At 32.3% G+C, this 23,901-nt stretch overlaps 9 protein-coding genes across 9 annotated transcripts; 5 read left to right on the top strand and 4 right to left on the bottom strand.

Annotated features, from left to right (window-relative positions):
* Positions 1-848: 848 nt before the first annotated feature.
* RO3G_06468 (uncharacterized protein) lies at positions 849-1,198 on the top strand (the record flags this gene model as incomplete). Its single annotated transcript, XM_067661058.1, has 2 exons — positions 849-852; positions 903-1,198. 2 exons carry the CDS (start codon positions 849-851, stop codon positions 1,196-1,198), a joined length of 300 nt encoding a protein of 99 aa, XP_067517159.1.
* Positions 1,199-1,648: 450 nt separating this feature from the next.
* On the bottom strand, positions 1,649-2,190 carry RO3G_06467 (uncharacterized protein; the record flags this gene model as incomplete). Its single annotated transcript, XM_067661057.1, has 3 exons — positions 1,649-1,853; positions 1,925-2,076; positions 2,125-2,190. 3 exons carry the CDS (start codon positions 2,188-2,190, stop codon positions 1,649-1,651), a joined length of 423 nt encoding a protein of 140 aa, XP_067517158.1.
* Positions 2,191-5,127: 2,937 nt separating this feature from the next.
* Positions 5,128-5,311, bottom strand: RO3G_06466 (uncharacterized protein; the record flags this gene model as incomplete). Its single annotated transcript, XM_067661056.1, has 2 exons — positions 5,128-5,237; positions 5,269-5,311. The coding sequence occupies 2 exons, from the start codon at positions 5,309-5,311 to the stop codon at positions 5,128-5,130; spliced, it is 153 nt and encodes a 50-aa protein (XP_067517157.1).
* A 942-nt stretch (positions 5,312-6,253) lies between these two features.
* On the top strand, positions 6,254-7,557 carry RO3G_06465 (uncharacterized protein; the record flags this gene model as incomplete). Its single annotated transcript, XM_067661055.1, has 5 exons — positions 6,254-6,350; positions 6,415-6,602; positions 6,658-6,760; positions 7,186-7,359; positions 7,427-7,557. The coding sequence occupies 5 exons, from the start codon at positions 6,254-6,256 to the stop codon at positions 7,555-7,557; spliced, it is 693 nt and encodes a 230-aa protein (XP_067517156.1).
* Positions 7,558-9,071: 1,514 nt separating this feature from the next.
* On the bottom strand, positions 9,072-9,757 carry RO3G_06464 (uncharacterized protein; the record flags this gene model as incomplete). The annotated part of the gene is made up of 4 exons (XM_067661054.1): positions 9,072-9,083; positions 9,264-9,277; positions 9,509-9,642; positions 9,738-9,757. 4 exons carry the CDS (start codon positions 9,755-9,757, stop codon positions 9,072-9,074), a joined length of 180 nt encoding a protein of 59 aa, XP_067517155.1.
* Positions 9,758-12,315: 2,558 nt separating this feature from the next.
* RO3G_06463 (uncharacterized protein) lies at positions 12,316-13,027 on the top strand (the record flags this gene model as incomplete). Its single annotated transcript, XM_067661053.1, has 3 exons — positions 12,316-12,331; positions 12,379-12,857; positions 12,911-13,027. 3 exons carry the CDS (start codon positions 12,316-12,318, stop codon positions 13,025-13,027), a joined length of 612 nt encoding a protein of 203 aa, XP_067517154.1.
* A 1,524-nt stretch (positions 13,028-14,551) lies between these two features.
* Positions 14,552-16,972, top strand: RO3G_06462 (uncharacterized protein; the record flags this gene model as incomplete). Its single annotated transcript, XM_067661052.1, has 7 exons — positions 14,552-14,871; positions 14,950-15,210; positions 15,269-15,401; positions 15,462-15,803; positions 15,881-16,062; positions 16,118-16,785; positions 16,968-16,972. The coding sequence occupies 7 exons, from the start codon at positions 14,552-14,554 to the stop codon at positions 16,970-16,972; spliced, it is 1,911 nt and encodes a 636-aa protein (XP_067517153.1).
* Positions 16,973-17,353: 381 nt separating this feature from the next.
* Positions 17,354-17,945, bottom strand: RO3G_06461 (uncharacterized protein; the record flags this gene model as incomplete). The annotated part of the gene is made up of 2 exons (XM_067661051.1): positions 17,354-17,597; positions 17,659-17,945. The coding sequence occupies 2 exons, from the start codon at positions 17,943-17,945 to the stop codon at positions 17,354-17,356; spliced, it is 531 nt and encodes a 176-aa protein (XP_067517152.1).
* A 3,331-nt stretch (positions 17,946-21,276) lies between these two features.
* RO3G_06460 (uncharacterized protein) lies at positions 21,277-21,690 on the top strand (the record flags this gene model as incomplete). Its single annotated transcript, XM_067661050.1, has 3 exons — positions 21,277-21,466; positions 21,555-21,607; positions 21,673-21,690. 3 exons carry the CDS (start codon positions 21,277-21,279, stop codon positions 21,688-21,690), a joined length of 261 nt encoding a protein of 86 aa, XP_067517151.1.
* Between the last annotated feature and the right edge of the window lie 2,211 nt (positions 21,691-23,901).

Raw genomic sequence — 23,901 nt, 5'->3', positions numbered from 1 at the left:
AATTTTCAAACACACGGCAAGAAAGTTATGAAGAACAGTGATTTATAAAAAGTTTTGTATTTTATTGTTTAAAAAGTTAAAACTACGAATAAAAAAGCGCGTCTCAGAGAGCTAGTACCACATCTTTCGTCTTCATTCCGGCAACCGTACGATTGGATTAGGTACGACATACAACACGAATTTTGTTCTTTCCTTCAGGTGAATTTTGTTCTCACCATTGGGCGAATTTACTTTCTGGAAAGAGTATATTTTATGCTTTGTTTTTGTTGAGATTGAATACAACATGAATCAAACAGTCATTGGACACTTTAAAAAGATACTAAAGTTGTGCACAGTTTATTAAATAAGAAAAGAACAAATAGCTCCAAAAATAGTGACACTAAGACAATCTGCTCTTTCGTTGAAAGAAATGATCAGATCTCCTTCTTCCTTTCCTTTGTTCCACCAATATTTTGTTTATAAAAAACATCAGCGACATCGGTTCTTTAATTTATCGCATTTCTTTTCTCTTGAAGATGACAGATTGGAAAAAAATCTTAAATCATCCACTGTTCAATGTCGCGTACTTTTTCTTTATTCGTCAAGTGGTCAAAGTTTTCAATTTGGACAGTCCAGAATGGTTAAGTACTGTGCGGACTTTTTACTTGGGCTCACAGTTTATCGTTATACTTTTATCAGTGAATCTCTTGTCAATCATTCGCAAAAAGAATGGTAAATTTTTACAGCAATTCAATTCAATTTAAACTTCTAACAAAATTTTAGATGCGAATGTATTAAAGTATGTTGAACCTGGGGGAAAAAGATGGGATGGATCAGTAATCGAGGATAGATTAGTAAACACAACCAATATGGGTAAGATTCATAAAAATAACAATGCAAATTAGGATTTGACGCTTTGATAGAGTATGATCTTGATCAAGTGAACACACAGCTAAAGCAGAACTTTACTAGTCTTGCTATCATTGCATTCATTCATCTCAAATTTGGATACGTTCAACCTCTTCTTATGCAAAGCATTATGGGTTTTAAAGCCTTTTTCATGACAAAAGAAGCTCGTATCCATTATCTTCATGGAAATACAACTACAGGAGAGCTTAGAAGACCTTTTGCTGTCGAAGGCTTTTGGAACGCTAGACGTCAGCCCAAGACAGACAAAGGATCTATCAAACGTGCAGAAAAGATGCTCAAATCGCAATAAAAAGATACTTTATTACTTCTTCTTTTTACGGTTTGATGAGCCTCCGTCATCGTTGCGCTTTCTTGGACGCTTTCCATCTTCTTCATAAATATAGATTATTAGGTAATGAAAAATTACTCATGTTTTATTTTACCTCGAAGCGCTGAGGATATATCTGTGTTTGTTTTTGAAGCATCCTCCTGATCAGCCTGGTCCATTGCCTGGCGAGATTGAACTATCTTTACAGCTGACATTTCGATTGTTCTATCCATCCAATGTCTTAGTGCCAATGTCTCTTGGGCCCGTAGTATTGTATTTGGTTGCTTTTTTTGTTGATCTACATTGGCCTGTTTCCAACTGTATCCCTTAGAAGGATGAAAGCTCATCATTTTCTGTGTTTCTTTAAAGGCACTATTTACATGAAATAAACTGGTCAACTATACATAAAAAATGAGTTTTTCTGAAGTTATATCATGTTTTGTGAAAGAAAAGCAATACCAGTCGATTTGCAATGACAGAATAGATGGTTGGTGATTGATATACATTGGCTCCTGTGATATAATAAGTAGCAATGGGATTCACATCGTCCTCTGCTGGCCCACGTCGATATCTTTTTTGAATAACCCACACAGGTGGTTGTTCATGTACAATAGCAAATTCAACACCCGTCATTTTTCTAGCAAAATAAGATTGGTTAAATGGCTGTTGAAAAAAAAATAAAAGAGGCAGAAGGTGCTTTTTTTTTACCGAAGAGCTTGAATTGTAGCTTCATAAGGCTGCCTTAAATCATTATACTGAGTTTGCATCGCAAGTACTTGGTTATTGCATTGTCGATCCCAAAATGGTGAAAGAGCAAAATAATCTAAGACAGTTTGTTGATTTTGAAAGCCTCCTACTCTCTATTTAAAATAATCAACAAAATATATCTTTCTTTTTTTAATATTTACTTCTAGCCAATTCGTGTCGCGCCATTCAACGCCTGTTAAATCTTCTGTTGCTGCTAATCGCTGCATGTCTTTATAAAAAAAAAAAAAAAAAAAAAAACCTAAAAAAAACAGAGGATTTGATATCATAATGCTGAGTTTATATATATTAAAAGCATAGAACACTTCTTTGAGTAAAAGCATAGGGCTCTCAAAGCTGATTACCTGAGTATTACTACAGATAATTTTGTTGCCATTACATTAAATTTAAAGGCTACTTTTGCATATCTCTCTGCTCTTTAAGCATATACAGCAAAAATAAACGCTTATTAAATCAATAACTAAAATGGAAAACAGAATGACAAGTATCTAACATCAATAGCCAAAACAGGTTGTAAGATTAACTTATATTCTAGAAAAAACCTTTCTTTTCAATTTATTTTTTCGCATGCAAGCTTACATCCAAGGAGTAAGATCTATTTTATCGAAATAGCTCAATTTAACCTTATCAATTAAACTCTAACTGTTTCAAGCCTTGATTCTACAACCAGTAAAGCTACAGATATTAATCAAAGATTGTTAAAAAGTTTTGTATACTGAATCTACGCAATTACAAAAGTAAGAAGTCAATAACAAAAAAGAATGGAGCTTTAGAAAGCAAATTAAAATCAATACACTTCTACATATGGTAATTATTAAGTACTTCTACGTGCTAGGATATTTATATCAGTTGAATTAATTTGATGCATCTCAATTTAGTTTAGCTATAGAACAGCACTCCTACAAGAGGTAGATTGGAATGAATAAATCGTATCATCAATACCAGTAATGAACAAACATAATTGGGTTTTATGAATATGTATAAATAAGAATATATAAAAGGCGCACTTAAATTAGAGTAAGCTAATCTATCCATTTTTTTTATAAATCTATGATCTGGAATTTACTATATACCCTAACGTAATCTATGTGTACATTTACGTATGCTAAAAAAGCATTTAATGTATGACATTACAAACAAGGGATTTTCTTTTAATATTCATGGACATTGTCAATTGTATGATTTATAGATTCTTATACCTGTTTTCAAAAGTTTATTTTGCAGGATGAAAAGGCTGATAGCATAGTACAAAAAGCATATAAAAACAACCTTATGCCTTTTGATGATTAGATTGTTTGTGAGGGTACAGTTTGACTGTAATAACAGAGTATGTCTTTTAATGAATAATTAAGACCAAGTTCTATACTATTTGAAAAACACTCTTAAATTGAAGAAATGAATACAAGGTATTTACATGTATAAGATGTATTACTTTTAATATATTTATACTGATTGCTGTGATAAATGATACTTTTATATCTGTTTATGATGAGCAAAGAAAATTTTATGTGTCTACAAACAAGGCATAATGCGGTATAGTGACTGGCTATAAATTCATGATGTTTCAGCGTTCTATAAAAATCATAGCAAAAGATACTAAAGACATAAAAGCTACAAGAGACTCGAAAAGATTATATTTGCTTTTCACGCTTTTTATTTCATAATTTAATACCTCTTTATTCACATGTACCTAAATAAAGTTTACAATATCCACACACAAACAGCACTGTCCAATGAAAAGCGTCTAAACTTGAAACACGACAACATTTTTTTAAGACCTTTCTTTTTTTTCCCCCTTTTTTTCTTTTCTTTTCTTTTCTCTTTGTTAGAAACTGCTCTAGTTTCACTTTGTAAAAATTGCTTTTGTTATGGTCTGTGACACCTTGTTTAAAGACAAGCTGTCCATGCTGTCTGGGCTGCACTGCAACCTAACACACATTGGTGATTCAATGTGCAGATCTGAGGATTTAGCTACTTGGCGTTATCCAGCGGCGTGTTTGTGCAAACAGGCTCTTCTCTTATCTGCGGCTCTTGGGCAGTCCATGCGGTTACAACAATAAATGCTTATGCTTTTGTTAGGAAGTATCGAACCAAAAGCTATTTCGAGTAACATGGCAGGCCATCGCAATCTTTTTTTTACCGGTGACGACTAGTGTGATAGGGTCATGTTTGGGTTATATCACCAAGTGGCTGTTGTCAATCTGGGCTGTTTGGTAGTCGTGGGTGAGCTGGCATCCCTTTTATTCTTATTAGTTCAGAAAGTTGCTTGGGCCCAAATGTGAGCCCCTCATGATGGATAAGCTTTAGGAATAGAGCTTGATTCATCAAAGGTAGGAATCAGAAGACGCGTTGACGCGCATCGTACCTCCTTTAAGGTTCCTTAGCTTAAAGTATCGTATTGGCACTTGGATACTTTTTGCTGTCACCTCTTGTTTTTGGGATCAGATGTACTTTTACCTTCTCGTGGTTGATTCTGTTAATCAAAACTTGCTATGTAAAAAAAAAGAGTAGGCTTTGAGAACTAAGAAAAATACACTTTTCTTTTTTCCTTTTTTTTTCCTTTTTTTTTCCTTTTTTTTTTTTTTTTCAGTTGTTTCATATTTAATAAACAAATAAATATTGTTTCATGGTTATTTTTTTTTTTGTTGTAATGAAATAAAGTTTTTTAAAAGCCAATTGTTCAAACTCTATGACACTAAGCGTGTCAATCTTAAAGGACTTTTGCAATTTGAAGTTGGCTTGCAAATGATGAGTTAACAAAAGAGATAAGCTGATGACGTGATTTATGACTGTTGGATATTATAGAGCTCTAAAAAATACTATTTTAAATGGTATTAGAAAGGAACTCTAATGAGTATGCAATAAATATTAATATGTATCATTCTCCTAGAAATGTATAGTGTAGACCTATCCAGCAAATTCATCTCCAGATAAAGCTTGTGCAAAATAATCTTAGCACATGTAGAAGATGAATACTGTCAAGTTTCCAAACTACCTGAAATAAATCAGCATGTACTCTTTACGTAAGTTCAAAAACAAGACTTGTGAAAAGTAGCTTTCAAAAAGTACTAACTGTAGCTCAGTATTTCAAGGTTTATGTACACTTGGGCTTTTCAAGTGTTATATCTTGTATTACCGTGACAAATTTACAACATATGGCTTTTTTTAACATAGTCATCTGATTCATATAGGAAGCTCAATGGTAACAATTCCTTGAATGCATGACTCTCTTGGATGAGATTATCATTAACCAGGTCTAGAAAGAACCATTAAAGCTATCTACTTACAATTATCTATGTTAGTATCTTTTGTATTTTTACGACAATTCATTATTTAATACGCTTGTATCAGCTTTATATCACTATGTTTTTTAATGGGTCTTGATAAGTATTACACTTTTCATCCATAAAAATGTGCTAGATGATATACCAAGTGACAAATTTGGCCTGAGAGATTACATTTAACCTATTCACAAAATGTATAATAGATAACGCAACTGTACTTTTCAAATTTCTGTTTAACATGTCCTCGTTTATATCAGCGGGCTTTTTCTTTCAGCTTTTAGTAAGGAATAAAATAGAGTCTTATGGCCAAAAAAAAAATTAGCTTTTAGAGTTGCGCTATTAAAATCCATATATACATTATCAGCAGTACATCATGAGCGAATTTCTTCTTTTTTTTTTTTTTTTTTTTTTTTCAAAAAGTAAATATAAGTAATGAGATGTATGTTAACGCAGAAATACACAAGGCTATACAGAATTTGCAGACTGTTGCATTGAAATCAAATTCTACAAAACATATATGAATATTTCGTCATAACACAAATTAAAACCTCATGCCTATAATGATCGAGCCACATTTAAACAGAATGCACTGTCGATTAAAGATGTAAAGCATGATAGAGTATGCTCCTGTATTGATCACGCTCATTTTATATGTCTTAAGAAAGCAAGCAAAGATGTAGATGGTAAACAAGAAAGCATCTACAAAAAAAGTTGATATTTATGGCTAAAATCCTTGTGACGACAAAGGCTTCATTCTATATAAACGACAGCCAGCTTATAATATCAGTATCTAACTTATAATGCTTTAATTCTAGCTCTCTGTTTATAATGCTGTGCTTGTAGTGCATAGCTTGAATTGTCAACTGGGATTTAAAAAGTGACGTAAAAAATTTCGAGTTGAATTGTCTAGTAGTGTCTAAAGGATATTGCTCCCTTTCTTTTTTTTTTTTTTCTTTTGCACCTTCTCTTTCAAGCTTATAGAACTGTAATGCCGAAAATAAGGACACAAAGAACAAAGCGGCCTCCTGAGGGATTTGATGAGATTGAGCCTACTTTGGAAGAATTTGCAAGGAAAATGAGAGATGGTACGTGAATGAAAATTAATGAAAACATGATCTGACAGTATTTTCTTTTTTTTTTAAAAAAAAGTTGAAAATGAATCCCATGAAGGAAAACGTGTTGTTGAATCAACTTGGCCAGTATTTCGTATTCACCATCAACGCTCTCGTTATATTTACGATCTATATTATAAAAGAAAGATTATTTCACGAGATCTATACGATTACTTGATAAAGAACAAGTATGCCGATGCTAATCTCATTGCCAAATGGAAAAAAGTAAGAAAAAAAAAAGTGAGAAAAGTATTATTTTTATTCAACACATACTCTATAGCCTGGTTTTGAGAAATTATGCTGTCTTCGATGTATTCAACCCAAAGATACAAATTTTGGAACAACATGTATTTGCAGAGTACCAAAAGAAAAGCTAGGAGAAGGTAAAATGGTGGAATGCGTTCACTGTGGCTGCAGAGGATGTGCAAGTGGAGATTAATTTTAAATAAAAAAGCAAGCACGAAAAGAAACAAGTGGCTGATCATTGTTTTACAAAAAAAGGCGTATTGAGAAAAACATTAGCAAAGGGGATCTACACACACACATGCCATTTTATGTAGAAGAGAAAGGGGACTCGGTTGTTTTTTAATACGTTTCCAGGTGACTTTATATGACATAAAGAAGGAATATTCTTAGATTTCTTGAAAGATGAATCCAAGTCTTCCACATCAAATCTTGTTATGCAGAGATTTACAATGTTTATATAAGCACTAATTTATATTCTTTTCTTTTTCTTTTTTTTTTTATTATTATTAAATATTTTAATTCAATTAAGCAATGTTGTTGGTAGAAAATAATAATCAATTAGTATTAGACCGCAAGCAGGTTATTAGAAGAAAAGTGATTGCTATTGGTAAAATGTCGAGAGTGTATACTGTGCTTAAAGAACATCCTGAATTGGTAAACCAATTGAAGGCATTGTCGCTGAACGGTAAAATACCAATTGGTATTTTAGCTCAAGGAGAGAAGGGAATCAAAGAAGGTATGTAGCAAATGGGAAAACCAAAAGAAATTAAGCAGGGTAGCTAAGATCAATTTAGCTATTATAGAATATACAACCGCTAAAAATAAGCTATCTTCAAAACCAGCAAAAGAGCAAAAAGATCATCTCAGCGCATCATACAATTGCCCTACACCCAATTATAAGATTACAATGGGTAGTCGAGAAGAGCATGTTTAACTATGAACTATATATAAAAGCTTTACTTTTGTGAATATATTGAAATTTTTTTTTTCTTTTCATTTTTTTGTCTATCTTTATGATGTAGTGCTATTTAGCAAGCAGTGACCAAAATCAGTATGTGTATTTAATTATGATAAACTGGTATGCAAATCAACGTCAGTCATTTCATTTTTGTATAGTCTCAGATTATAAAATGTATCACGCAGGGCATAGTTAAATTTACATAATCTATCTGCAGGGAGACACTGAATTTGCAGATAGAATACTTATTTGACTAGTCGTACAAACAAAGACATCTTCTTGCACTCTGCTATAATACAATCAATAACAAAGATATTATCAATATTAGATGGTTGCAATGAAAATCTTGCAGATCTATGCTGTATTTTCTCAAGGGACTCAGGGACAAAGGAATGAAATTTCAGATTACGATAGACACTAATCTAGTTATGCCTCCTTTGAATCGTTTCAATTGGGCAAACAATATTTATTCTATTATTTAGCTAATCTATGTAAAATCAAAATAAAATACTTTTACATGCAGTGATGTTCATTCGTGTTGGTCTCGTACCAAAACTTTCTATAAAAGAATCCATGATCTTTCCAAATTTTAAAGTACAAAGCACACAAAAGGAATTTTGAATAGGTCATCAAGAGCTACCTTCATTAGCTCACGCTTTGTGTTCGAATGTGCCTTTTTTAGTTCATTACGTTATCATCATTTGATTGAAATGCGTACGCTTGAATCATATCATTTACTTTGTACACATTACTTGCCTAAATTAGATGCTTTGTATGACTATAGCATAAAAGAATGTGAAAATAAAGCAGTTAATCCTTTAAAAGACCATTAGCATAAATTAGCACATGAAAAGGGCTTAGAGTGCAAATAATGAAAAATACCTTGCATGTGATAAAATCAATAGGAAGATGGGGTTAATACACTAGTTTAGATGCAGCTCTGATTTGAGCTCATAAAATAAGTTTTGCGTGGTTCGAGTTTACAACTTGTTTTGTGCAGCTTAAACTTGATTAAAGGGTTTTAATTCCTCAATTTTCATTCAACTCATGCTAAACGTTTCTTTGACTGTCAGATTGCATATAGAAAGAATTTGTGTTTTCATTGCATCCATTTCTGATGTTTTTCTGCAAAGCAAGCATAAAGTTTGATATAAAAGATGAAAGACCACACATCTTCTAGCTTGATTTGATAGCAGGTTAAATTTGATAAGAGTATCTAAATTATTTTTTAAATAAAATAGAAATGGTATTGTTAAAAGGCTGCTTATTGAAAGCAATTAGAAATTTTCCACCTGTATTGATAGTGCTTTAGGAATATTAATTAGTGATCGAGAGATAGACTTTTTGATGGTTTATCCATAACTTAGAAGACGGTTGATAAATCCACAAAGTTGAAAATGAGAGCATCATTTTTGTATACAAAATACACCATAAGATCACTTTCTTTTCATTTACTCAAGTTGTCTTTTATTTTTCAATGCCTTTATGCTTTAAACAGATAACTATATGGAGTGGTGTCTGTATACTTTATTCCAAAATTATTGGTATCCTTTTGAGCAAAAGTAGAAGAAAAATTGATGCAAAAGATAAAATAAAAATAGCAGCATTAATGAGTACATATAATAAAAGAAAAAAAAATAGTAGGTAGAAAATAGATAATACATCAATAACATGAAACTTACCAATAACTCGAAACCTACATTCAATGATAAAAGGTGCAACAATTGAATGTTAGCAAACAAATACCAAGTTACTAAAGTTCATGCTAACCAAAGTGCATCTAGGATAACACAGCGATAACTGTGTTGGAAAGTTACAGGATTCTAGGTAAAACTCGCCGTTTTTCATTCTCTTCGGAGCTTCTTCTTTTTCTAGTTGGGGCTTCTTCTTTCATCCCTAGCGCGCTAAAACCTCTCTGGTATTTCACCATTCAAGCGAAGATTACGAACAACATGGGCCATATTTAGACATACTGCCAAATCCCGACCCCATAAACGTTCACAAAGCTCTTGGACACCTGAAATGTTTTGCATGGTCACTTTGCTATTTTGATTTGTACATCTAAGTGACAAAAAACACCAGCAAACAATTTTAATAATTATTGATCCGAGTATTTGATTACTAAAGTAAACCATGACAAATAAATTTAGAATTACTTCGTCTTTGGTATGGTCATGGATTTGGTATTCTCTTGAAGGTTGCAAGGCTACGGTGTTCACAAGAGGGGCAGCACTGACTTGTTCGAAACTCATCAATCAAATATGCCAAGAATCCGTGCCTCTTCAGCAGCCTTCTGAATCCGATGCCTCTCACAGATTCTTGATACCGGGTATTTGGAGCGGAATAGGATTGATAAAGCAAAAGAAGGAAATAAAGGGGGACTTTTATAATGTTATGATTTTTCCAAGTTAGCGACAACCAAATAAGTCGGAAGCAATAGAGCTTTTTAGATAGAAACAAGATGTTCTTTATTAAAGTGTGTATATTTTAAGGAGGCTTAATCATAATTTGTTTACCTTGAGGTGTATAATAATTGGGACGATTTTTTTTCTGAAGGTGTATGAATAATTTGTGAAAGTATACAAGTAGGATGACGTAACTGAAATCAGACAATCACTTCAACTGCAATTGGGCAAACAGTGTTTTTGGTGATAAAATAGCTAGTCATCAATGAGTATTTAGAGATTATAAAGTTTTTATATGAGTATTGGGATAAAAATGCTTTATGGGATGAACAAAGAGGTTTTCTGTTCCATCACTTGGAAAACACGCCATCTAATTTTAGTTTACATCCTATTAACTCATTCTATAGTAGCTCTAATTAGGTCTTGTTTATATAAATAACCATGTGTTGAACTTGTATGTGATAAGGGCAATCTGATGTGAAAATGTTTAATGGTCATTACAGTTATTGATGCTTTACTCTGACTTTTTACTTGAAACAAGGTATTATTGTTTATCATTATGTTTTGTTAGAATATATTGAATACTGTGAAAGAAAACAAACTAAAAATTGCTGATAAAGTATACAAATAAGCTGTATGCAGTTGTGATACATTTTCGATGGTATCCTCTATTATAAAACATTATTCTCGAATACATTCTGAAAAGCCAACTTAAGATACAAGGGCTTCATGATAATTTAAAGTGCTTTTGAACACCAATACAGAGACACTAATGTCATGCATAATAAATAAAATATTATTTCATTCTGTACAATACGTTTAGAAATAGGGCTAGAAGAGCATACTCTAAATTTCATATATAAGATTGTAATTTACTACATATAATATCAAGAGTTGTGCAAAATCAGTTTTCTGTAATACATAGACCTAAACTGACAAAGCTTTCAAACGAAAACACTGTGAGCTTTAATTGAGGTTATAATTAATAGTTGTATCCAAAACCTTCCAATAAATTCCAGTAGATTCATTCATATTTAATACCTTTACAAAAAGAGGTTAAGTTATGAAAACAATCTAAAGCACGCGCGTTTGATAAAAAAAAATGCCAGACACGGGTCTAAGCAATTTGAGGTAAACGTTTTGAGGTATTTCTTTTTTCCAGAAAACACCGCATGTATCTCATCGGAAGATATACAGAATTATCGTGAAACATGCCACAATCGAGATATGATGAGATCGGCGCTGACCTTTTTTTTTGTATGACGAAATGGCATAAATTAACTATGTTTTAGCTTTATTTTGCTTTATATTTGCAGCCTCCAGAAGTCAATCATCAAAGAAGGAAAAAAAAAAAAGTAGGTTCACGGATGATGCATTACCACTAGACTTTTTTTGGAAATAAATCAATGATGACATGCTCTTTTCTTTTTTTCTAATTAAAAAAAATTGGATTATTTGCTTGATTGTGATAAAATCACGTACTCTTTTCTCTCTCTTGTTTCTTGTATTATTACAATCACTTTGTCACAAAGAAATCATATAAATCAATCATTTTTTTACAACACATTGTCATTTGCTGTGTAAGAAATTTATGTTTGAACCATGAATTCTAGAAGATGAAGGAAAAAAAAAAAAAAAAAAGAATAACCCATCATTTTACTCAACATTCCTTCGCCGCATGAAGTAAAAAAAAAAAACAATAGGTTTTCCGAACAGGTTCTTTTCTTTATTAAGCAAATGTACCATCGTTCTGGTTTTTCTGGGTATAAAAAATGAGATCTCGATTTATATGCATTTCGATATCACTTTTATATTCATAAAAAAAAAAAGAATATATGACTTGCGTGAAACCAGAGTTGTGATTAACAGGAAAATGATTCTTATGAGTATGATGCTGATATCAACAAGAAGTTGTAAGACAGTTACAAGAAAAGTTTAATTGTAAACAAATAAAGATGTGAACACACAAAATATAATTTGAGTACGAATAATCTATTTTAGAAAAAAAAAAGGTTCTATTCTGTTCTATTTCATATTATTGATGACTGTGAATAATAAAAATAAACAAACTACTAATTGAAATAATATATTGCTTCAATACTTTTCAAGAAATGTATTCATTATTCATATTCGAATAGAAATGAAAAGAAAGGATTTGAATTGTCCAATTAAAAAGAGTAGATTGTAGAAAATTAAGTTTAGCATTAATGTCATCATGAAATTGTTTTGCATAAATATCCTTGTGTTTAGATTATTTTTTTTTAATATAAAAGCATCCTTCTTTTTCTTTTTCTCTTTCTTCTTTAAAATTCCTTTTGCTTATTTTTAAATGTTTAAAGGTTTGTGTAAATGATTTTGATTGCAGTTGAAAGAAATTAAATTGTTTTTATAGTTGATAGCAATTGTACTGTATTAACACCTACAAGGTTTCTTATGGACTCTGCTACAAACAAAGATTGGAATTTACCCAACACGGCCAACACCATGTCTAGTTTTTATATGAACGAACCTGTTTTATTTCAAGATCAAAAGCAACAAGATATTTCAATTATACCACCCAGTCCAACTATGACCAATTCTAGCAATTATGAACCCAACACGCCTCTTACTCCTCCACATCATATCAAATCACCACCCTATTCAGTAAAGAAAACAGACAGTGATCGTAAAGACATTTTGGAAAAGAACAGACAAGCAGCTTACAGATGCCGACAAAAGAAAAAGAAATGGGTTCAAGAGTTAGAAGAGAAGGGTGAATTGGCAGAGAGAAGAAATAAGGAGTTGCAAGAGCAGATAAGTCAACTTCGTGAAGAAAGCATTTATTTACGTAACTTATTATTAACTCATGGCAATTGTGAATGTCAAGTGGTGGTAAACATGAAGAAAAATATAAGCATACAATCATTCTCACATTTAATTTATAGCAAGAATACCTTCATCACACTTCTCTACAATTATCGAATCGAAACAACATGATTCACACCAACTCTAACTCGTCTAATACAAGTCCTTTGTTTTCTTCTCAGCAAAGTTATATGTAATTTATATTTATTATTCTTTTCTGTATGCTTCATTCTGTTCTTTTTTTTTTCACTTTATATCAAAACAATAAGAGAGAGAGAGAGGGAGATAAAATGTATATTGTGAATGTTGCTTTTTATATATTTTTTTTTTCTGTTTATACTTTTCCATTCAATTATATTAAATGAAAATAAAAAATATTTTATAAAATATAAATCATGGTTTATCTTAAAAGCATATTCACTATACTTTATCCTTCATTACATATACTCCCTAACTCTCTCTTTTTAATGTTACCTGTCAAATATGCAAGATAACTTATTATCAGTGCGTAATCCTTTAGCAAGAATGACACGTGGGAAATGGAAATTGTTTGTTTTTCCTTATATGGCATACACTGCTTCTAGTACCAAATTACATTAAAAAGGAGTTCAATTCTCAATTTGAAGTTTTCAACCCTTCTTCAAATTTATCACGTTTTAAAGAATATTGCAACCTATTTTATAGCGTTTTATTTTAAAAGTTCTAATTTTCTTGATTCGTAAAATAAGTCAGTTTAACTATTTAACCTTTCAAACATGATTTCAGATAGACATTCTTTCTCATCTTTTGATAATTTAAGAAATAGTCTTCATCTTTAAGAAGTGTACCGAAAACAAAAAAAAAAAAAAAAAAAAAGTCAAAAGTGATATAAGAACTGTATATGTTGTGCATAATGCTTCTATAAAAGCTGAGAATAAAAATGTAGGAAAAAAATTGATGCTTACTTTCCTTTGAGACAAAAAAAAACAATGAAACGTCAAGCAACGATCAGTTCCTATTTCACGTCTAAAAAACCAAAACTAGAAGCACCGCAACCAAAAAATAAAATAGAAACCAAGGGTTTAAAGGAAGATAAAGTGCTTTCTGCTGAGGACCGAAAGGAGTTGCATGAACAATTCGTCGAAAGGTTGGGTGCAGTAGAGCAAGCAAAACGACAAAGACGAATGGAGCCTATACCCCAAAAGCACAGTCCACTTGAATTACAAGTTTTAGAATTGAAAGCACGTTACCCAGACTGCTTGCTTTTGATTGAAGTAGGATACAAATTTCGATTTTTTGGAGAAGATGCAAAAGTAAGAAAAAAAAAATTACTTGAATCGATACTATTGACAAAAGCATACAGATTGCTTCAAGAATATTACACATTGCGAATATGGTTGATCGAAACTTTTATGTAGCAAGCATACCAGTTCACAGACTGTCGATTCATGTGCAAAAGTAAGCAAAGGATCTCTTTTGTTACATTGACTGAATGCTTTTCTAGACTAGTGAATGCGGGATATAAAGTCGGCATCGTTCGACAGACAGAGACAGCTGCCTTGAAAGCAATAGGATCCAACAGAAATCAACCTTTTGAACGCAAATTGACTCAAATGTTGACAAAAGGAACAATCGTGGATGAAATGTACGAACCTGTCATGACACATGCTTCAGGGTATTTAATGTGCTTGATAGAAGAAAGGCGTGGTGGAAATGGACCGGACGACCGTGTATATACAGGCATGGTAGCTGTCCAACCTTCTACTGGAGATATTATTTATGATACCTTTGAAGATACATTTATGCGAAATGAATTAGAAACACGTTTATTGCATATTGAACCAAGCGAGATTTTAGTGCCTCATGTGCTAAGTACACCCACAGAAAAGTTGATAAAACATCTGAGTACAGGAGAAGGTGCGGTCAGGATAGAGCAAATGCCGCTGAACGATACACTGTCTGTGGATTACAATGCTGCAGTTACTTTTATATCAGAATTTTATTCTAAAAGTGAAAAAGCAGAAACATTACCTGCCATTTTAGAACTACCTGATATTGTCATGTAAGGAAAAAAAAAAAAAAAAAAAAAAAGATGTCGCATATTCTTTTATTGCTCCTTACATAAGTTTCTTTTTCTTAGTAAAGTATTAGCCGCACTGATCCGATATCTAAAGGAATTTGATTTATCCAGCATGCTTCACATAAGCAAACGTATCTCAAGTTTTGTATCAAAAAGCCATATGCTCATGAATGCCAATACTTTAATCAATCTTGAAGTTTATCGTAATAATATAAATAACAAAGAAGAAGGCTCCTTATTCTCTGTTTTGGATCACACACGTACTAAATTCGGTCAAAGGCAATTAAGAAAATGGGTAGGTCGACCACTGGTTGATATTGAGTAAATATTTTTTTTTTTGGTCTTGCTGTATATAAAATTGTTAATTTAACTTGGTTAGAAAATTAAATGAGCGTGTTGATGCTATTAATGAACTATTGATTTCGAGCAACCCCAAAAAGAATAAACTCTTGACGTTACTGAAGCAGCTGCCTGATGTAGAAAAAGGTTTATGTCGTATTTACTATGGAAGGGTAAAGAAAAAAAGAATAGTGTATATGAAAACAAGATTAAATTTTTCCATTTATTTACAGTCTTCACCAGCAGAGTTAGTGCAAGTATTAGATGCATTGTTGGCTGCTTCAAGTCTATTTTCAACTGATGTTGAACCACAATTTAAATCTGAATTGCTCAACCGTTTATTTAACGCGTTACCAAGTATTCGTCACGATGTCTCACACTATAGAGAGATGATTGATCCTACATATGCTTCCGACAAGACAAAATTCTTCAAGTCCGAAGCAAAATGGCCAGATATCCCTCGAGAAAAAAATAATATCAAATTTGTGGAAGGTTTACTTTATGATCACCTTGAAGAGTTGAAGACAATGACAAATTTGAGCAATTTGAAATATGTCGAGGTTGCTGGTATTGAGGTAAATGTCCTTTTGCATAGTTTCAATCTGATCTTTAAAACCAACCCCTCCTTGCCTATTTTTTTTTTTTCCAATAGTTTTTATTAGAAGTAGAAAATACTAAAGCAAAATCAGTACCAGCAGATTGGATCAAAATCAGTGGAACGAAAGCAGTCAGTCGATTTCATTCTCGCTATATCATCCAGCAGCTTAAAGAACGAGAACAACACAAGGAAAGGCTATTGCTGTTGGCTGAAAAGGCCTTTAAAGACCTTCTCGGGTAAGAAAGTATTTTGGGGATGATTTAGGATAGTGGTCATAAATAAGTCATGTAGGGAAATTTCAGAAAAATACGAGAGCTTTCGAGATGTGGTCTCCTGCTTGGCTCAACTTGATTGTCTTTTATCGTTGGTAGCAACAGCAAGCCAAGCGAATTATGTGAGGCCTCAGTTTACAGAGGAGAGAAAGATTGATGTCAAGCAAGGACGACACCCTATTATTGAAAAACTAACATCTTATGTTTCCAACGATATCCAATTCTCAGACAGCCAGACGACCATGGTCCTGACAGGTCCCAACATGGGTGGTAAAAGTTCTTATATTCGGCAGATTGCATTGATATGCATGATGGGCCAGATTGGATCTTTTGTTCCTGCTGAATCGGCTACACTCTGCATGTTGGATGCTATCTATACTCGAATGGGTGCTTCTGATAATATGATGCGAGGAGAGAGCACATTCATGGTAGAGCTACATGAGACCTCAGACATTATGAGATTAGCTACTCCAAGGTCACTAGTTATTCTTGACGAGCTAGGGAGAGGTACCAGTACACATGATGGGCAGGCCATTGCTTATGCCGTGCTTCAGCATTTCATACAGCATGTTCAATCTTTCACTGTCTTTGTTACCCATTATCCTTCTTTAAGTCAATTAGCAGCACAGTTCTCGGATAAAGCAAACAATTATTATATGGATTACATTGAAGAGGAAAACAATGAAGGTATATATATTAATCACGTACTTCAAAATGGAAATCGTGTTAATACTTGTGTGTAGATGAACTTCCAGATGTAGTATTTCTATATAAATTACGAAAGGGAGTGACGACAAGTAGTTATGGGTAAAATAACTATACTCATTCATTTCTCTTTCTATTTATTTATTTATGTTTTATAATTATAGAATGAACGTAGCAAGATTAGCCAATATACCGGTTTCCATCATTAAAAAAGCAAAAATAGTATCTCAAGATATCCAAAAAGAGATGGAAAAAAGACGACTAAAAAAGAAGCAAATCATGTTCTTGCGAGCAATTTTCTCATCTAAGGCCCCAACTCAAAAAGATTTTTGCACCTTTTAAAATAAAGTATGATACATTCTATGCCATTATATTTATTTTACTTTCATGTTGATACAAAAGATGGATATGCGTTCTTTGTTTTTTTAAAAAAAAAAAAAAAAAAAAAAAAAAAAAAAAAAAAAAAAAAAAAAAAAAAAAAAAAAATCCATTAAGGGCACCCTGTCCCTTAAACAATACCAATAAATGCAATAGTATGATGGACACTATTTCACAATTTCAAAAGAGATCTTAGTTTTCTTTGGATTTCTGATAAATCTGCTTCAAGTGAAAACGGGGGAGGAGAAGAGACGTGTATGGGCTGGTTTACTTCTATGGATACATAAGTAGGTGAAAAAGATGGGATGGGTAAAGTGCTTGGTGCTGGTGAGTTGTTAAACACAGGGCCAGCATACATGAATTGATCGATTGCACTACTCGAACGATGGCGTTTCTTTACACCGTCTAGTTCATGTCTGTATACAATTCAAGTATAAGCTTGAAAGAATTTATAAAAGAAATATCCTGCTATAATACCTTTTGGTATCACTGATAATCATAGACGCTCTTTGCTTCTTCATTTTTTCATCCATTTCAGCCTTTATGGTCTCTGTTATCTCTTTCATACGATCAGATCGTTTTGGCTTTGAAGAAGGTGTATGTCTTCTTGATAAAGGTGTTGTGGGTGCAGATACAGAGGGTCTTCTAGGAACAGGCGTCTTTGGTTGTTCATCTTTTCTTTTTCTATTGTTTTTTATATGAGAAGGGGATTTATTGCTGTTATTTGCTTGAGAAAAGCGTTTAATTTGAGGAGTGTTTGACATAATAAAGAAAAAAGAGAAAGCTCAAAGAAATATATGTCTATTATAGAAAATAAAAAAAAATATTACGAATCATACCCCCTTAGTTGGTTTGGGATATTAAGTAGTACGTCCTTTCTTTCTATTGAACTATAAAATATTTGTAGGTGTTGTCTTTAAAATATTTTATTCATTAAGCTACATTTGCTTTTACTTGGTATAATGTTTAATTGTTTATGTAAAATCACACAAAGAAGCTGATAAACAAAGGATTGTTGCTTTTTACTAGTTTTCTTCCTTGAAATGCGTGCCTGAATAAATAGGGCTTGGGTTCTGAGTTCGAATTGTGTTGACTCAAGCAAGGAAAAGCTATAAACTTTATCAACTTGCAGCTAATATCCATAGCTACATGTTTCATTCACAAGTCTTTGCTCATTATATTTAGCTTTTAATAGCATTTTTGGTAGTAAATCTATAGTAGAATATATTTTGCTATACGCCCTCGTTATCTGTATGTTGCTTCTTTAGTACAAGAAAAGATGCACAACAAGGACGAGATTATGTACAGCATATGCTGGGTAACAAAGAATTCATCCAATTTTCACTTCTCATTAGTAACTTTAGCATAAAGTGCAACAAAGATCAAAGCATCCATCACATTCTACTTTTGTTGAGATGGATTAGAGAGTGTTTGTTTTCGTTCTTTTCCCCTTATCTCTCTTTTCTCTGAAAGGCCTTTGTACCAGTTTTGCTATTCAGCAATGAGATTATGTTGAGTTGATTTGCTTTATGTACTCTGACATATGTCATTGTTACATTTCAGCCATTAAATTTACTTTTTTAAAGGCGCTATTTGGAACATGAGCGAATGCGGTTGCAACCGTTGGTGTGAATCTTAATATTCAATAATTTATTATATTAACTTCCAATAAAGCTATATTATATAAAAAATGCATAATAAATCAATTTGCGTTGTAGTCTTTCATTAATTTAAGCATAATGATATGTAATTGAATACTATTGATTCTGTAGCTTTTACAAAAAGACAAGCATATTAAATTTTCAAATAAATTGGATTGACATGGCACTTTACAGGAAACGAAGCTCTCATAAAACTAATATTCTATGTAAACCGCAGAATAATTGAGTTCATTCAGGAATTTTAAGGGGCTTTATTTGTCATTTAATCCCATTTTTAATTCTATGGTCGAGAGGATGCCTTTATACATTCAACAGTATCCCAGGTCACCTTGATAGCAAAACCTACTATACATTAAAGCAATTTTATTAACAACAGTCTCATTTTCAGCTACTGAATATTTGATTATTTTACAATGAAACTGATCAGATTATACGACATCTATATGATTAATAGCCTTAAAGACATTTTCTACTTTCAAACCCATCTATGAATTTTCCCTTTTGAAATGGAGAATACATCAGTTAATGACAGTGCGTTAAGCTATACCGGAACTCACAACAATAAAAGAATAAACAAAAACTTTTTGTATTAAAAATACTTATAGTTGAGGAAGAGATGCGTTCTGGTAGCCAAAGCTTTTATACATAAGCTTATGAGATTTGGAAATACTCCCAAAAAAAAGTATCATCTGGATAACACCTTCGATTGATAGCATATGTAGCTTCTTTTATAGAAACTGAAGATTCATCTAACCAAAGAGCACAGTTCACTAATTCATATAACTGATCCATAATGAATAGATACCTTTTCTAAGTCCAATATCTTACAAACATTACCTGGTGTGTTACTTTACTAAAGCAAAAAAAAAAAAAAAATAGAAATATATAAGAACACAGAGCAATGTTTACTATTACTCTAATAACTATTGAAAAGCAAAATATTATTAATATAATAAAAGAAGAAATAGGTGACTATAGTATTTACAATAGCAATTATATTCTGTTAGTCTTTTTTATCTTGAGATTTTCTGCATGTATTAATGGTAAAGTTTAACTCTAATTGGCCTAATAGCAGCCATTAACTCTTGGATTGAAGCTATTGCTTTATTATCATTACTAATCACAGATCTGATAGGCGATAGCTCCAGAATACTTGAACAATTGCACATGTTTTTTATAAATCTTGAAACAAACCCTTTTTGCAAAAAAGATATTAGTGATGAAAGAAAAAGTCCTGTAACTATGAACAGCGTTAACTTCATTAGCGTTTGATGATTAGAATTGGAGTATACTGTGCTTTTCTTTCTTGCTTTAACTGTATGGGCCTTTAGCTGCTAACATTAAAGCAGTTAAGAGCTTTTACAAAACCCGTAATATGCTGTCGAGTGTAAAATGCTATGACCTAGAAGCAATACAAACGTACGTTCTTGATGGATTTCAGTAAAACACACAAGCGAAAAATGACAAATTTAAAATCAAGTTCAACTGATGTGCCTTTTTATATGAGCATATTAAAATAAAACCTTCCTTTTGGTAAAAGGACATTTGGCTTTTATTAGAAAATTGGTTTTCAAATTTCTATTTCAATATTGACCATTTTGTAAGTATAGTTGGAGAAGCTTCTTTTATTTTTGTATTCAAATTTTAAATTTTTGTAAAATTCTATTGTAACTGTGTTCATCTTCTGAGCTAAAGACGATCAAGAGGTCGGAATAGAGCTTTGAAGTCATGTATAGTGAAAGTGCTTTGTGCATTATTCAGTCAATTAATGCAATCCATCTTTCTTATCAGTTAGAACAGGTGAAAGTAGGGCATATTATGATTAACAAAACAAAATGGCCGCGACTAGAGCTGTATTCACGTCATTAATTATTTTATTTGCTCCAATTTATGATTCAGCCTTTCATAATCAACATGAACCGGTGGACTTGTACGTCGATAATATCCCCAATGCCCTAAATCTGGGGTTTCAGAACATACCTGATTTATAACGAAGTAGTGACAAAGATCGTTTAATGCGGGATTACAAATATGGGTGATCAACTTTTTATTTTATCCCTTTTCTCTACACATGGATACAATTGTCTCTACCTCGTATAACCTTTCACCAGTCTCATTTGACGCACCTTATGAGTTTCCTCGAGATTTACTACCTAATGTTATGAAAGGTTTTCTTATTTGTTGCTATATTAAAAAGCGCATTCACCAATATATAACTATTTTAGATGAAAGCAAGATCCCACTTGTATTGATTGCATGTGGCTCATTCTCTCCTATTACTTATCTTCATTTGCGAATGTTTGGTAACAAGCTTGATGTATGAATCGTATTTAGTCTAACATTGAAATTTGTAGAAATGGCACAAGATCATTTTAAAGAAAGAAACGAGTTTGAGCTATTAGCGGGCTATTATTCACCCGTATCCGATTATTATATGAAGGAAGGGCTGGCAAAAGCAGAACATAGGGTGAGAATGTGCCAGTTGGCAGTTGAGACAACTTCAGACTGGCTCATGGTTGATTCTTGGGAAGCACGCCAAACAACCTATCAAAGAACTGCTATTGTATTGGATCATTTTGAGCACGAATTAAATACAGTGGGCGACGGTGTACTGACAGCTTCAGGTATATAATTAAAATTTTTACACGCACAAGAAATGTTAAAAGTAAGTTGAAGGAAAAAGAAAAAAGGTTAGGATAATGCTATTGGCAGGTGGTGACTTGATTGCTTCATTTGGTCATCCGGGTGTTTGGTCTACAGAGGATGTAAATAGTGCAATAATAAATAAGAGGACAATACTAATAGAATGTTTAGTTACATCATATTGTAGGGCGCTATGGCTGTGTGATTATTGAAAGAACAGGCACAGATGTTTATGGATTTCTATTATCGCACGATATTCTTTATCAACACAGAGTAAAAAAAAAAAAAAAAAAAAAAAAAAAAAAAAAAAAAAAAAAAAAAAAAAAAAAAAAAAAAAAAAAGGCACACTTCACAATATGTGGCAACTCACTTTTTAAATTCGCAATAGATGAATGTTACTGTCATCAAACAATTAATTCATAACGATATTAGCTCAACAAAAATAAGGTAAACAAGACAAGAATGAAATTATATGAATGTTAACCAGAGATAAACAGGTTGTTTGTTAAAAGAGGAATGTCTATCAAGTATTTGCTTCCAAATCCAGTGATTGATTATATTCATCGCCACAAATTATATTTACCACTTACTGAAGACAAAAAATAGACTAAAAAAATGTATACCATATCAACTTCAAGTACATATACGCATAACTGTCTTATCTGCAAGAAACTTTGTTTTTCAATGCAATTGTTTTAATGTCTAAAATCAATTGAGGTCGTTTATTAACAATCTTTACATGACTTGTGCAAATAACCCATTTGCCCAGCAAACCAAGTTCAAATATATCCTGAATCATCAACATCTCCTAATTTCATATAAGCATTGCTTACCTGGTGTATTAACTCGGTCTTCTCCGTATAGGAAATAATTTCATTCAATACTTTCATAATTCATTATTGCTTACTGTTAATATCTACAGAACTGCTGGAAAAAAAAAAGAGATTATTTTACTTTTCTATTTGAACGCTTTGTGACATTAACCATGCATAATTTAAATCAGTCTGTTTGAACAGTGTATTAATACTGTTGGATTTTTTTTTGTTATTGTCATCTTGTTTACGTATGATTTACCGATGCCTGATCCTCTAGGCCTTGAAAAAAAGTAGAGATTGTCTTTTGACTAGACGAGGTTTCTTGTATTTTGATAGGTTATATCATTCGCACCAAGAATTCGATCAGATCCTGTGATAATAAAGAAGGAACATTAGCATCAACCATAATTAATCTTGAAACAGACCCAACTACTTCATCTGACATATTCTGTCAATAATGTGTGCCTTTTCCTGGTTTTATAAAGCTCTTACAAACACTTTATCATTAATAGGATAATACACCAAACCGTATTTATATATACCTTCTCGAATCTCTTTAGATAATCGTGAGGATTTGTTGACTATGATCTCAAATTGGCTGTTATAAGGGCCTCTACTACAGTTAAGAAGTGGTTGCGATAAGTGACCTAATTCAAACCTAAAGCATGCCATTGCAAGATATAAAAAGCATGAATATGGTTGTATCATCTGAAGGACAAAAGAGGCTTTTGATCACTCCCATATAGGGTTGTTTGATATCTTGCAAAATTATGATTCGGCAGATCTATCGATTATTTGAAATTTTATATTCAGTTGAAAATGATTTTGTAAGGCAACATTCACCTGTAGTTTCACTAAACGTGAGCTTCATTCCTTTTTTAATGGTATTTCAAATGGATTCTACTGCATCAGTCCATACAGTATTGCTAATAAGTGAATCGTTACCCGAAGCCCCTCAGTAATAGTATGAAAAATTAAAGAATGAAACAAAAGTATATGTCTATTTCATATTTTCCTTTGTAAAAAGGGAAAATCACGATGAGATGTAACTTGAAGATAAACCTGTTTCTTCGCCACCTTTCAATGTAACTATCGACAAAGCCTCATTGAAAGCAGTGGAGTAGGGATTAACAATGATAAAATGAGCTTGGAGATAAATTGTTCCTAGAAACAGTCGTTATTACTGATTGTCTTGTTTGATGTAATTAAATGAGGAGGTCAATTGGTTAGCAGAGTATCTGAGCCACATGGCATTGGTATCACCCATGATGATATATGCTAAGGGTTGGTATGTGCTTGATATATGAAGACATGCTACACTTTGTATTATGATATCTAACATATTGGGGAGCGAATTTTTCAAACAGTTAGGCAAGATCAAAGCTCATCATTTGCATACACAGAGATAAGAAAGCAATTCATGTGCTTTGATGATCTACTTGTAAGCCATGGTTACTTTTGGAGCCACTAATCCAATGATTTATCTTGTCAATTTTTTGAATTTTTCAAATGATAAATTGAATGTATTCTCATTTACTGGCTGATGAAATGCTTTTGGCAATTATATCGAAAGATTAAGCTTTTTGTTGGACAATAATTAA

The sequence above is a fragment of the Rhizopus delemar genome, genomic scaffold (assembly GCF_000149305.1).
Source record: "Rhizopus delemar RA 99-880 supercont3.4 genomic scaffold, whole genome shotgun sequence".
NCBI lineage: Eukaryota > Fungi > Mucoromycota > Mucoromycetes > Mucorales > Rhizopodaceae > Rhizopus > Rhizopus delemar.
Note: the sequence above shows the minus strand (reverse complement) of the source record. Positions and strands in the feature narration are given on the sequence as shown.